Source organism: Neolamprologus brichardi, chromosome 11 (assembly GCF_056152115.1).
Source record: "Neolamprologus brichardi isolate AB-2024 chromosome 11, ASM5615211v1, whole genome shotgun sequence".
NCBI lineage: Eukaryota > Metazoa > Chordata > Actinopteri > Cichliformes > Cichlidae > Neolamprologus > Neolamprologus brichardi.
In genome coordinates, this window is record NC_142114.1 from 3,959,642 (window position 1) to 3,972,902 (window position 13,261).

Consider the following 13,261-nt stretch of genomic DNA (forward strand, 5'->3'; position numbering starts at 1 on the left):
GTTCTCAACATCCATCACAACCTTGCCCCCTAAGATGATTCCCACTGAGGATGCATTGCGATGAAGGGACTGCATGTGCGAAGAAATGTTTTCTTGTTCATGGAAGAGGATCTCCACTGGCACATCATTGTACAAATGTTCCTCATCATCAGTGTCGTGAAAAAAGGAACACAGGATCATCTCGTCAACATGACAACACAGTGCTATAAACAGGCTCTATATGTACAAAGCTGGTGTGCCTGCCATGTCCAGAGTCCACCCACTGCCACAGAAAATCACTTGGGATGGTCAATGACAATAACAATAAAAAAAAAGTAACTATTAACATATGCAAACCTTTAAATAATATGTATGGTAGAGAGAGAGGAGGGGAGGTGGAGAGAGGGGAAGGGAGGTCAAGGGAAAAGTGGAGAGGTAGTAAACAGGTGGAACTAGGGAATGGGGGATAAGAGGAAGTAAAGAAAAATCAGTTCCTTACAAGAACTTGAAGAAGGCAGATGGATCATTGCCGAAAATGACAGGAAGCCCCTTGAGGACAAGGCATCTGACCTCCGTCACATCCGAAGTCTGGTGGAATGAAGGAGGAGAGAGGAGATCACACATTTTGAATAGAGTCAATATGTCACCCTGAACATTATGATTGCAAACATAATAAAAAGCACAACCATTTAAGTACTGGAACTCCTGTTAACCTGTTAACACACCCAGTGTCACAACAACAGTCACCTCAAGGCGCTTTATATTGAAAGTTAGACTCTACAATAATACATACAGAGAAAAACCCAACAATCATATGACCCCCTATGAAAAAGCACTTTGGCGACAGTGGGAAGGAAAAACTCCCTTTTAACAAAAAGAAACCTCTGTCAGAACCAGGCTCAGTGAGGGGCGGCCATCTGCTGCGACTAGTTAGGGTGAGAGAAGGAAGACAGGATAAGACAGGATGTGATCGTTCAAGTTCAATCAAGTAGCCAACTGATTTCTATTATGTAAATATAGATTTGAAAATCAACTAACATTTGTTTGTTGCATCAGGTCAGGTAACAGCTGTCTGTGAGACCCCTCTTTGACTTAAAGATCTCCATTAGTCTGGGACTGTGATGGTCAAGGGCCTCGTAGAACTCCAGTCTCAGGCTCTTAACAACCACTCTGCTGAACTCCAGAAACACCTAAAACATGTAAAAACAAAACATGTTCATGTTCAGATGAGTTAAACATAGTGTTATCTTTTTATGCATCAACCCAGACTGCAATATTTCTCTTTAATATAATTTTGATGAGTACAACAGAGCCCCTTTGGTGAAATCAATTTAAAAACAAAGAAGTGGCTATAAATTAGCTAGCTAACATTCTCAGTGAATTTAAAGCTAACATTAGCTAAGGAAGTGTTGGGCGATGTTAGCTGGTTAACTACCTTATAACTTATCGATAAAATACACTAACTTATCAGTAATTAGGTTTGTTACTTCACCTATCAGTGGAGAAGCAACCAGTGTAGGTTTTGTGTTTGTTTTTGTTTTGTGACTAAACTCTGGTCATTCACCGAAGGCTTCAAACGTGGGCTGGACAACTTGCTCGCTTCAGTGCAGCTAATTTGTTTCACAAGGTCCAGAGCTCCTCAAAGCCACTCTGTCAAAACTGGTATGAACTAGATTTTTGATTATATTAAGTTGTTTGAGCTCAAACACATAATTACAATAAAATAGGCTAATAAAAACTAGAACTTACTTAGAATTTATAATTAATGTAAAGAAATTACAGATGTTTAAGTAATATGCACTTGTTTCAGTAGAAGCTATTATTGATTGGACTTTAAAAACACAATTACAATAAAAAAGGACATGAAAAAGCTGTTTAATCAAAAGTAACAAGTAATGTTCACAAATTAGACATATTTAAGTGATAAGAACTCATTATTTTTAAGTTGAATCAAAATCTGGGTTTACAGTGTTTTAGAGGTCAGACACTGATGTTAGATGAGCCTAGCTCACAGTCTCCGCTCTAATTCATCTCAAAGCTGTTCTGTCAGGTTGAGGTCAGGAGGACTCTGTGTAGGCCAGTCTAGCTCTCCCACACCAGACTTGCTCATCCTTACTTTATGGACCTTGCTTTGTTCATCCCAAAATTGTTCCCACAAAGTTAGGAGCTGAAATGCTCTAAAATGTCTTGGTATGTTGAAACTAGTGCTGTCAGCGTTAATCTCGTTAAAATGACGTTAACGCCATAACCGCATTAACCCAGCAAATCTCCGTTAACAAGTTAATGCGGATCGCCCCGTGCGTGGGGCTACACAGCGCTAACGTGTTAACGAGTTAACTGTGCTAACACGTTGACGCCATGCAGCCCCCCCGCCCCCCCCCGCCCCCCCACGTTAACTCCCGAACTGAGATTTGCCGCGTTAATTCGGTTTATCATCTTAACGTCACTTTAACGAGATTAATGCTGACAGCACTAGTTGAAACATTAAGAGTTGCTTAACTAAGGGGCCGAGTCCAAATCCTGAAAAACAACCCCACACCACAATTCCCCTTCCACCAAACTTTACACTTGGCACAGCGCAGTCAGACAAATACTGTTGTCCTGGTAGCCGCCAAACTCAGACTTGTCTGTCAGATTTCCAGACACAGGAGCGTGATTCATCACTCCAGAGAGCACGGCTCCAGAGCAGTGGTGGCGAACTTTACACCTCTGCATCTGACGCTTTGCATTGCACTTGGTGAGGTTAGTTTTGGATGCAGCTGCTCGGCCATGGAAACCCATGCTATGAAGCTCTCTCCTCACTGTGCTTGGGGCCACATGATGTTTGGAGGTGTATAGTGACTGACTCCAGAGAAAACTGGCGACCTCAGTATCTGCTGACCTCTGTGATTTTGCGTGACCTACCACTTTGTGGCCGTGTTGCTCTCATTCCCAATCACTTCCCATTTGTTATAATACCACTAACAGCTGACTGTGGAAATATTTAGTAGTGAGGAAATTTCACAGTTGGACATGTTGCATCTGAACAGGTGGCATCCTATCATGGCCCCACGCTGGTTTTAACTGAGCTCCTGAGGGTGACCCATTTTTTCATAAATATTTGTAGTAGTCTTCATGCCGAGGTACTTTATTTTACGCACCTGTGACAATGATTGGAACTCCTGAATTCAAAGATTTGAAAGGGTGAGTGAATACTTTCGACATTGTAATGTATCTTGGAATTTGCCTGTTACTGTTCTTACTGTAATTTAATGGAAAAACAACACCACACGTAACAATGGCTAGTTGGACACTTCCTCTAAATTTAGCCAGTTATTATTTTCTAGAAAGTAAGCATTCAGTCAAATTAATTAATTTGTTTATGTCTCTTTGTAGCACATATGCTAAAGAGGTCTGTGCTAAATTATGATATATAAAACTGGTTAGCAAGGCCAGTTCACCTAACTGGTGCTTCACTGTGGTTGTCTCTTTAAATGCGATCCACACTTTCTCTCCCGTTTGGTAGAGCACTCAACAAACACACCTACACATGATCCGAGGGGGCGGAAAGGACCAGATGATGGTGAAATTAAGTGGCCTGTTATGCTACAACTTAGAGGAAATTGCCTATATGAAACATTTTGGTTCTTTATGGTAATCTGCTGGGTGGAGAAATTGATCTTATTACTATTCATCCTGAAACTATATATTGAGAAAACACCTTACATAAAGTAAGTAATTCGCCCCACGGATAAGATTGTTTCAGTGAAGCTAATACTTTGAGTATTATAGCAAAAAAAATTAAAAATCAACTTGAGTTAAGCTGTTCGGGAGTAAGTGTCAAATTATTTGTGCAGTGAATTAGCCTCATCTTAGAGGTGAAGTGCACTTGTGAGAGTCTGTTCACTAAGGAATCAGTCTAGGAGAATAAAGGAAGGGTTCTCACTGATGTGGGGACTCTCTCTGCTGCTACTCTCCATCCATCTGCATGCCTGTCACTGTCCTCAATGTTAATTCCAGACACTGAAACACAATCACAGTGACGGGGGAAATAAAACTTAACTAGAGAGAGATTGAAATGACAGCACACTCTGTCTGATCCCTGGCTAAATAGAGGTCAGCAATAAATCAAGGCCGGCTGGGAAGAATGACTGTTAATGAGAACAGAGACAGACAAAGAGAACAGAGACGACGAGGGTGGAAAAGTTTTCTAAACTACATGCGTGTGTGTTTAGATGTGTTGATAGGAGTCTCTCAATTCATCTGTTACTCTGCTGCACATTTATTACTCTCTGTATGCATACGTTTGAGTGTAAACTAAAGCTGCTTTGCTTTAGTTTATCTCTCTTTGAAGAAAGTATGTATCCAACAGTGACTGTGTTTTTAAGCCTCCATGAGCATTTTTGAGTGGCTATGTAGTGTAACAAGTGCTCCCACTAACTGCTTGTCTCACAACCCTCAGTCCTGTTTAGTCTCTGATGCTGCTCCCTGGCTTTATAGGCAACAGTGGCTTCCATTGTTACAGTGCACATTTCTAATACCCATTACTCTACTCCCACACAAGTTAATCCAATTGTCTGGGAGCCACATACTTTTCCCCACAGCTCTGCAGACTCTGTGGGCTTTGAATTGTAAAACGTGGTCCGTCTCCGTCTTTCCCATAGACACAGGTGGGCAGTCTAATCACGCTCATGCGTGCCAGTTATGCTTGGGATTAGGTCCACGTGTGTGTCTGTATGTAAATAGTTTCATTCAGCACCTTTACTAACCATGTGCTTCCAAGCAAACAAGGTTTAGATGGTAAATTTGGCTTGAGCAGTACTTTTGTGTCATAGTAGTGGTGTGACACGGGGAAAAATGGTCTTGTGGGGGTTTTTTTTCACTTTAACCTATGAAAATTTAAAATCATCACTACCACGCACAGTATTTATGTAGAAAAAATGGCCACAACACAGAAGAATTGAAATTAGCAGTAAGTGTCTAATAAAACATGATGACTGAACATAACAGCTGCTTTAGTTTCAGGGTTCCATTTATATGTTTGTTGGTTCACCATCACACTATTCTTTTTTTCTGAGCTCGTTAAAACATTAAAATGTTAAAATGTAAATTTGAGCCTTGAACATCGGGTGGCTTGTTGCCTTGATAGAATTGCATTATTTTTAGCCTATGAGAAAATTATTTGTACTTTACAGTGCTGTGTAAAAGTCTCGATCCAGGACTAATTTCTAGCTGAGAAAATGGGAAATAGGCGGAGTGAATTACAGAAAAATGACCAAACACGGAAATACAATAGGTAAGGCAACAGCAGAGGCTGTATAGTTCTTACACAGTACTGTGCACATGAAATACAAAAATCTAAAATCAATTGTCTTTTATAAAACACAGTAACAATGCAGTACTTATGTAGACAGAAATGCTTACCTATATGAAAATTATACTCTGTCATAACACTTTGGATGTCATGGCAGGAGTGTCGCCTATTAGTCAGGCAGGTGGAATGAGCTTAGCAGTGAAGTGGAGAGAGGCAGTGAAGTGAGTAAACATAAACTTGGACAAAAGAAAGACTTGGCACCACAGAAAGTGTCAATACATCTGTGACCTTTCGCTGCCCTCAAATACAGCACTTTGGCTTTTTACCTTCATTCCAACTTTGTTTCTCTTCTTTGCTTTCACTCTGTTTCCCCCCGTATACACTTTGACCCACAGCAGAGGCGTCAGATGAGAAGAAAAAAGGGAAGAAAGAGGTAGGGCAAAAGAGGAGAAAAAAGACAGGGGGCTTATAAGGAGGAGAACCTTTGGCTAGCCTACTGGTGACTATCAGAGAGCATATTGGGATTATAATACAGCTACAGTAGAAATATACTAGGAGCAGTGTTGGGGAGTAACGGAATACATGTACCGCCGTTACGTATTTAAAATACAAAATATGAGTAACTGTATTCCGTTACAGTTACCGTTTAAAAAGGTGGTATTTAGAATACAGTTACTTTGTTTAAATAAATGTATTACACAGTGGTACTTCCGTGTTTCATATTGTGGCGGGTGAGGCCTGTTTGGGTTTTGTTTGACAGCTACGTTCTGTTGTTCCAGGTGGCAGCGTTACGGTTGCCATGGTTACACGGTGATGCTCTCCCGCCTTTTTGTTGTTGTTGTGCTAAGCTAATAGGCAGAATGCTACCGGTATAATTCTAAAGAATGTAGCATCATAGGCAGTGTAGTCCGTGCTGCAGGGAGAATGGACTGCCATACACGTTATGTGTCTGTGAGCGAGGGAGGGAGAAAAAGGAAAAGTACGAGCTGTCATCGAGCAAAAACGGGAGCTGGAAGCATGTAAATATAATAATAACCACTGCAGCCAAGAAGAGTGCCTGAGGAGCCCAGTTGTAAGTAAGCTATTAAGACTCGACTGTACACTGTGTTCGTGTTTTCCTCCAAAAACAATAAGTTCTGTTGGAGCAGCCTTTCAACTCCTCTCTCTGTCTCTGGCTAGCAAAGTTGACCCAGACAACAAAGTAAAGCTAGTTTTTGGCTACGAGCCCGACACAGAACCCACCGTATTAGCCAGAGGTCCCTTTACTACGGTTCGGAGCCGCGGACCTTCAGTAACAGTAATAAATCACAGCAATAGTACATTCATGTAGTTGTAAACAGCATGATAATATATTAAGTAATCCAAAGTATTCAGAATACGTTACTCTCATTGAGTAACGTAACGGAATACGTTACAGAATACATTTTGGGGCATGTATTTTGTATTCTGTAATGGAATACATTTTAAAAGTAACCTTCCCAACACTGACTGGGAGTGCTTTTTTTGCTAGGAGAACTACGTTATCATGTCCATGAGCCTCTCAATCTGATAATGCTGTGTTGCTGATAATCCTCCAACATCGTAATCAATGTTGCCACAGAGACTATCACATTTTTGTGATGTCACAGTTTTGCAGCTTGTGGGGAAAGACTACACATGGGATCAAATTTATCTACAGGGCTATTTCTGCCAAAAAAAACAATTAAAAGCCATTTGAGCACCTATGTGCAATTTAGAGTCACCAGTTACCTAACCCCACTAACTGCATGTCTTTGAAATGTGGGGGTAAGCCGGAGAACCCGGAGAGAACCCACACGAACACGGTGAGAGCCTGGGCCTGATGGTGGAATTGAACTCAGGACCTTCTTGCTGTGAGTGCTAACACCACCGTGCCACCCTACATGGTTAATGTGAAAGTAGTAGCAGCCCTAACCAGTGAATAAGTGAGATGCATAATTTCCCTTAGTGTCTGTCAGTATTTGATTACTGTTGCTTGCGCTAGGAAGTGAAAGGCAGCTTTGGCATCTAGCTCATAGTTCAGTGTAGGCTGACTGTGGTTCAATAAAATCTAAATAAAAAATTGGTTATGTGAAAATTTAAATAAATGTATGATATTAAGTAACCTAAACGGTGACAAAATAACCTGCCCTAACAATTAAATAAACATTATGGTCAACTCAACAGACTGCTGACAGTAATGTGAAGGACGGCAGCACCCTTGATTGCTGGGTCCGATGTAAAACACCAGTATTATGCCTAATTAACGCTCTCACCACCCTGACAATAGACTCAGGAATGACCAGCGAGCTGTACTTAGCTGTAATTACTGACCCTCTAATCCGCTGTTTACCACCTCCTGCTGGCTTTTCACATTTAACAACCCCCCCACCCTTGGTTTCTTTCTTTCTTAACCATTAACCTTTTCCTTGCCATTCTATTTAGTTACTATAGATAATTAAAAAAAATGAATATCTATAATTTTATGTCAAAGAGTAGCTGCTCGATTGATTTGATCTATATGTCCTGTTTTGGTGCTTATTTATGGTTGTTCCTATAAAATCTTTAACGCTAGAGTCTCTTTAAAGGCCACGTTTGCTTGTTTTGTAATAGAGTAACCTCCACAAAGTTATCGATATGATCTTTGGCCTTACAACCTTTTGCCATTTTGCCGAAAGTCCCGAACAAAGCCTTCTTCTTTTCCTCTCCTTAAAACAAGGGGTATTATTCAACTCTGATATAAAATCACACTCTTTTTCCCTTGTCAAAACAATGACCTTTGTGCATTTCACAGGCACCTTTTTTTTATGTTATGCATTTGCAAGCCACAGATTGTCATCAGCTATCTCCCGACCTTGTTGTTTTCCCTTCTCTCGTTTGTCGGCCGCCTGTAGCAGATGGATGGTTCAAACAGTCAGACGCACACAGACAGCAGACAGAAGGCTCCGTCTGGAAAATTGCTTCTTGAAATAAATACCTGTGTGGTTTATCAATAGACGATGTAGCTTATTTATTAATTTTTATCTTGAGAAAGTGTTGGCTTGAATCGATAACACGGAAAGCACAGATGGTGAGGTAAGTGTAAATGTTACGAAGCATGTTTTGCTGTGTTTATAGCATTTATGCATCACTGCCACTGTTTGAATAAATACGTGCCAGCATGTTTTATATTTGTTCTTTATTTTCAAGCAATTTAGCACACGCCTGTGCTAATTAACATGTTAAAACAAAGACCCTGTTGTGCTTAGTTCCAAATGGCTTTGTTAAAGTTGGCAGGAGCTGAATTTTTAGTCAAAACACAAATAAATCCACATTTCCTACTGTCAGCTCTTTGCTTTATGGCATTTTCTTCAATGAGACACAAAGGTCCGACATTATGAGCATGTCATAGATTAATAGCGATTACTTTCCTGTAGACAGGAAAGTGGTTTATGTTACAAATTTAAGTAGATATATTTCTTTTCAGGATACTAAAGAAAGGTGGATGAGCAGTTATAAATTACAATGAATGAACCGATTTATGTGCTGTGCTTATATTGCAGTCATACTGTCCCTGTATTGTAAGGATTTGTTTGGAAAGAAACACTTGTGGTAGGTCTCCAGTAAGTTTATGTAAGTCTGAAGTGATGGAAATGGGCTGCTAGTTTTATCATGCTGCTTTTTCAGTCTTTTAAACCACTGGAAGCGCTTTTACTTTTACTCTGCAAGTCTTCATTTGCACTTAAGTGCTTTTCCTACCACACTGATGGATGTGCGAGGGAGCAATTTACATTCAGTTGATACTTTGTTAGGTACACCTGTTTAACCGTATGTTTGAGATGGTATAGATGATCGTCTGATGTTCAAGATGAGCATCAGAATGGGGATGAAGGTGATATGAATGACTTTTGAACATTGCGTGGTTGTTGGTGCCAGACATGTTGGTCTGAGTATTTCAGAAACTGCTGATCTGCTGGGATTTTCCCACAAAACCCCCTCTAGGTTTTACAGAGAATGGTCTGATAAGAGAAAATATCCACTGTGGAGTGGGAGTGGGAGTTCTCTCAACAAAAATGCCTTGCTGATGTCAGAGGTCAGATGAGGATGGAAAGACTCCTTTGAGCTGATAGGAAGCCAACAGCAAATAACCTCTCATTACAACAAACATGATGTGCATTTAGAGATGCAGAAGAGCATCTCTAACTGCACAACATGTTGAACCTTGAAGAAAATGGGCTGGTACGCAGAGTGGCATTCAGACTCTGCGTAGCAGTTCTGTCAGCTAAGAACAAGAAACTGAGGCCAAGATTAACACAAGTTAACCAAATCTGGACAATAGAAGACTGAAAAATGTTCCCTGGTCTGATGAGCCTCAAGTGACATGCAGATAGGGTCAGAATGCAACATAAAAAACATAAAAAAAACATTGGACACACATTGCACATTGAAAATAAAAATAATGTGTATTTAATGGTATTATCGTTTTCTTTAATTACTAGTCTTTCTCCCTTCCTCCTTTTTTTCAGTTGACCAGTTTGTGTGTCACACTGAGGCTATTGCGGATATTGTGATCCTGGTGGACGGCTCCTGGAGTATTGGCCGACTAAACTTCAGGCTGGTCCGTATGTTCTTGGAAAACCTGGTCAATGCCTTTGATGTTGGCATTGATAAAACAAGGATAGGTGAGTCCTGGCTTCTTTCCTTCTTGAACAGATGGGTTCACCATGGGACCAATATGGCTGTTTTTGCCATGAATTAAGTTGTTTTCATCTATCGAATTAGTTCAAGTTTGAGTGAATATTACTAGGAAATGACAAGCTGTGTGTAATTGTGTCATGTTGTTCATTTATCAGGTCTCGCGCAGTACAGTGGCGATCCCAGGATTGAGTGGCATTTAAATGCTTTCTCAACTAAAGATGTAGTCGTTGATGCTGTCAGGAACCTGCCCTACAAAGGAGGAAACACCCTCACAGGTACTGACCCTCTGTGATTTTGCCTTTTGTTTTACAATAGTAGATTAAAAAGTTCTTCCTTGCCATTCTCTTCCCAATTGTCTTTTTAAAAGTCCTGTTATGATCGCTACTTTCACACACTACTATTATTCTATTGTTATTTTTACTTATCTTTGCTGAATATTTTTGAATACACACACACACATATATATGTATATATATATGTGTGTGTGTGTATGTATATATATATATATATATATATATATATAAATATATATAAAATTGATATTAGTGTGTCATCAAGTATGCCACCTTACAGCTACCTGATTAATCCTTCTTCACTTACTATCCTTTTTACTCTCTACTCTTTTTTTCACAGGTCTTGCACTGACTTTTATCTTGGAGAACTGTTTCAAGCCCGAATCTGGTGCAAGGCCTGGAATACCCAAGATTGGGATCCTGATCACCGATGGAAAGTCCCAAGATGATGTTATACCACCAGCAGAGGAACTGAGAAATGCTGGTGTTGAACTGTTTGCTATCGGTGAGATAAACTACAGATCATATTTTTTACTTAATCTCCACAGTGGCAGACCTTAGTTTTTGGACTACTGTTTTTAAGGCTGGAGCTTAACATTCTAGCTAGTGTCATCTTTTTTTGTTTTTATTTTTATTTTTCATTCTGGACATCATTTACATGAAAATATGTGGCAGAAAGGTGTTGTTAGCTAAGGCTAGTTAGCTAGCTAGCTAGCTAGCTTGGTTACTAAGGTGCATTTGTTATATTAAAACACGCTGTGGCTACTCAAAAACGCAACAAAAAAATTGGTACTTAGAGCAGTAAAAGTATTGATTCAACCCATATATCGTTATATTTTGATTCCAAGTAGCTAGGTTTGCTTTTTTTTAGTGTTTATGAGCAGTAGGTCTCCAGGCTTTCTGGTCCATTAAAGTTTTTTTCTTTTGACATTGGGTGCTTTTTCATTCAGTTGCAATCCTGTTCTTGTACTTGAGCATTTTAAAAAGAAGTGGCAGGGCTAAAAAAAAGAAAAAGAAAAAAGAAAGCCCTTCAACAGATCCATCTAGTGTTCACTGAAACCTCATCATTAATGGTCCCTTTGAAAGGGTGGCTGTCAAAAAGTCATTACTAAGGAAGGGAAACAGGGATAAAAGGCACAGTTATGACAAATTACTCAAGATTTGAACTAAAAGTTGCTGAATCTGAAATTTTTGTTTCATTTCATCATCACTATAGAGAAAGGACAAGAGAGACTCGAGCGTTTCCCCTGACAAATCTCCCAGTTAAACGTTTCCTTGTTTTTTTGTAATTTTATAATCCAATGCAACATTGAGGCATACTTCAGCCTCATTATCTGTCTGAATGCAAGACTCACTTTTTCATATTTTTGCACATTTTCCATCAAGGCTTCTAATTATTGGGCAACCTTTTTATAGATTTAGCGTTGAATTGGCATCTGTTGGTTTGTCGTGCTTTTGACAGGACTTGCCATTCTTTTTTGTGTATTCATGTGGATAACAGTACTCATGTGAGTGTTTTGGGGAGGGGTTTGCTTTTGCTTTTTTTGACAACAACTGAAAAAGATATATCACATTGTGTCCTAGATGTTAACTTTCATGTATGTGCCAATCATTCCTATGTATTTTTCCAGGTGTAAAGAATGCCGACGAGAATGAGCTGCGCTCCATCGCCTCACAACCGGAAAGCAATCACGTCTACAATGTGGCTGACTTTAACATCATGAGCTCTATTGTAGGGGGGCTAACAAAAACAGTGTGCAAACAGGTGGAGCAGCAGGACAAAGACATCAAGCAGAGTAAGAGCAAATTGGAAAACTTTACTAACATGCAAACAAGAATACTTGTAGGAACTCCGTGTCATGAGGAGTAAAGCATAAAGGAAAAGAGTTGTTAAACAAATAGTATCCTGAGTGATCACTTTGACTAGTTGTGTATCAATAAATGACCAAATGATAAAAAGTTAGAGTTAAAGTCTAACGGTAGTTACAAAGTCAATTTGTTTACTATGAATCAAACCTTGTGTATGTAAAAAAAAAAAAAAAAAGTTCGATGGCCTATAGGAACTGTTTAACAGGACACCATTAAGTCAGATCGAATGTTCGTTTGATCTGACTTAATGGGATTTGCACTTGAAAGTTATATCCAATCTGAGGCAGCCTGTTGGCCTGTCCTTACATTTTTGTCTTTCAGAACATATACCAGAGACAACGGGAATGCCGCTTGACCTAGTGACATCAGACATCACGGCCCAAAGCTTTCGGGTTTCATGGAGCCATGCCCCCGGAAATGTAGAGAAATACAGAGTTGTTTATTATCCCACTCACGGAAGAGACCCAGGAGATCCACAGGAGGTAAATAGTGTATTATTTGCTGAAAACCACACATCAAACCAGCCAGAGCTGAGGAAGTCAACATATTTTATGTCGTGATATATTTAACACAACATAAAATCAAGAAATATCCATTTTATTCCATGGACATGACTCTCTCACTCTGTTCAGCTTTGCATACAGATGTGCTGAAGGATAAGCAGCAGCTAAAAAATCCTACAGTCAGTAGGAGGAGTGTGAGGTGTGCAAAATGTACTTTTCCATAATATTTATGACACCAGGGGGAGTTATCAAGGATCGGGCAGGTTTATAGTTTGAGATCAGTTTTTCCTCGAGACGTCAGTGCTATCGCCCATCCATACCTCTCACTTTCATCTCTCTATTCACTTCTCCCCAGAATATCTTTGCAGGTTATGACGGCTCACTAGAAATGATACTGTTGCTTGAACCAGGCACCTGCTTGATTTTTCCAGAACATTTGACCACAGAAGCCATTAAATCTTTCACTTAGCTGGGTTTACAGAGACCAGATGTTCTGGAGCCTCATGTAAAGAGACCTTTCCAGCTGGCTCACCGTGGGCCTAATCTTTATCACAACTGTCATCCTTTTAGTTCAGAATGAAAAAGAAAAATATTATTCAAGTTTTAAATGTTTGTGCTTTATTCCATTCAATAAATCGATTGTTTCCTTC

General features: G+C 39.8%; 1 protein-coding gene across 2 annotated transcripts in view; it reads left to right on the top strand.

Moving 5' to 3' along the window:
- Positions 1 to 13,261, top strand: part of col14a1a (collagen, type XIV, alpha 1a) — a 153,100-nt gene that overhangs the window by 36,432 nt on the left and 103,407 nt on the right. For both annotated transcript variants that reach the window (XM_087847997.1, XM_087847996.1), the window contains exons 6-10: positions 9,775 to 9,930; positions 10,102 to 10,221; positions 10,580 to 10,744; positions 11,871 to 12,035; positions 12,430 to 12,590. In XM_087847997.1, the coding sequence (XP_087704123.1) occupies positions 9,775 to 9,930; positions 10,102 to 10,221; positions 10,580 to 10,744; positions 11,871 to 12,035; positions 12,430 to 12,590 (767 nt within the window). The remainder of the gene's footprint in view (positions 1 to 9,774; positions 9,931 to 10,101; positions 10,222 to 10,579; positions 10,745 to 11,870; positions 12,036 to 12,429; positions 12,591 to 13,261) is intronic.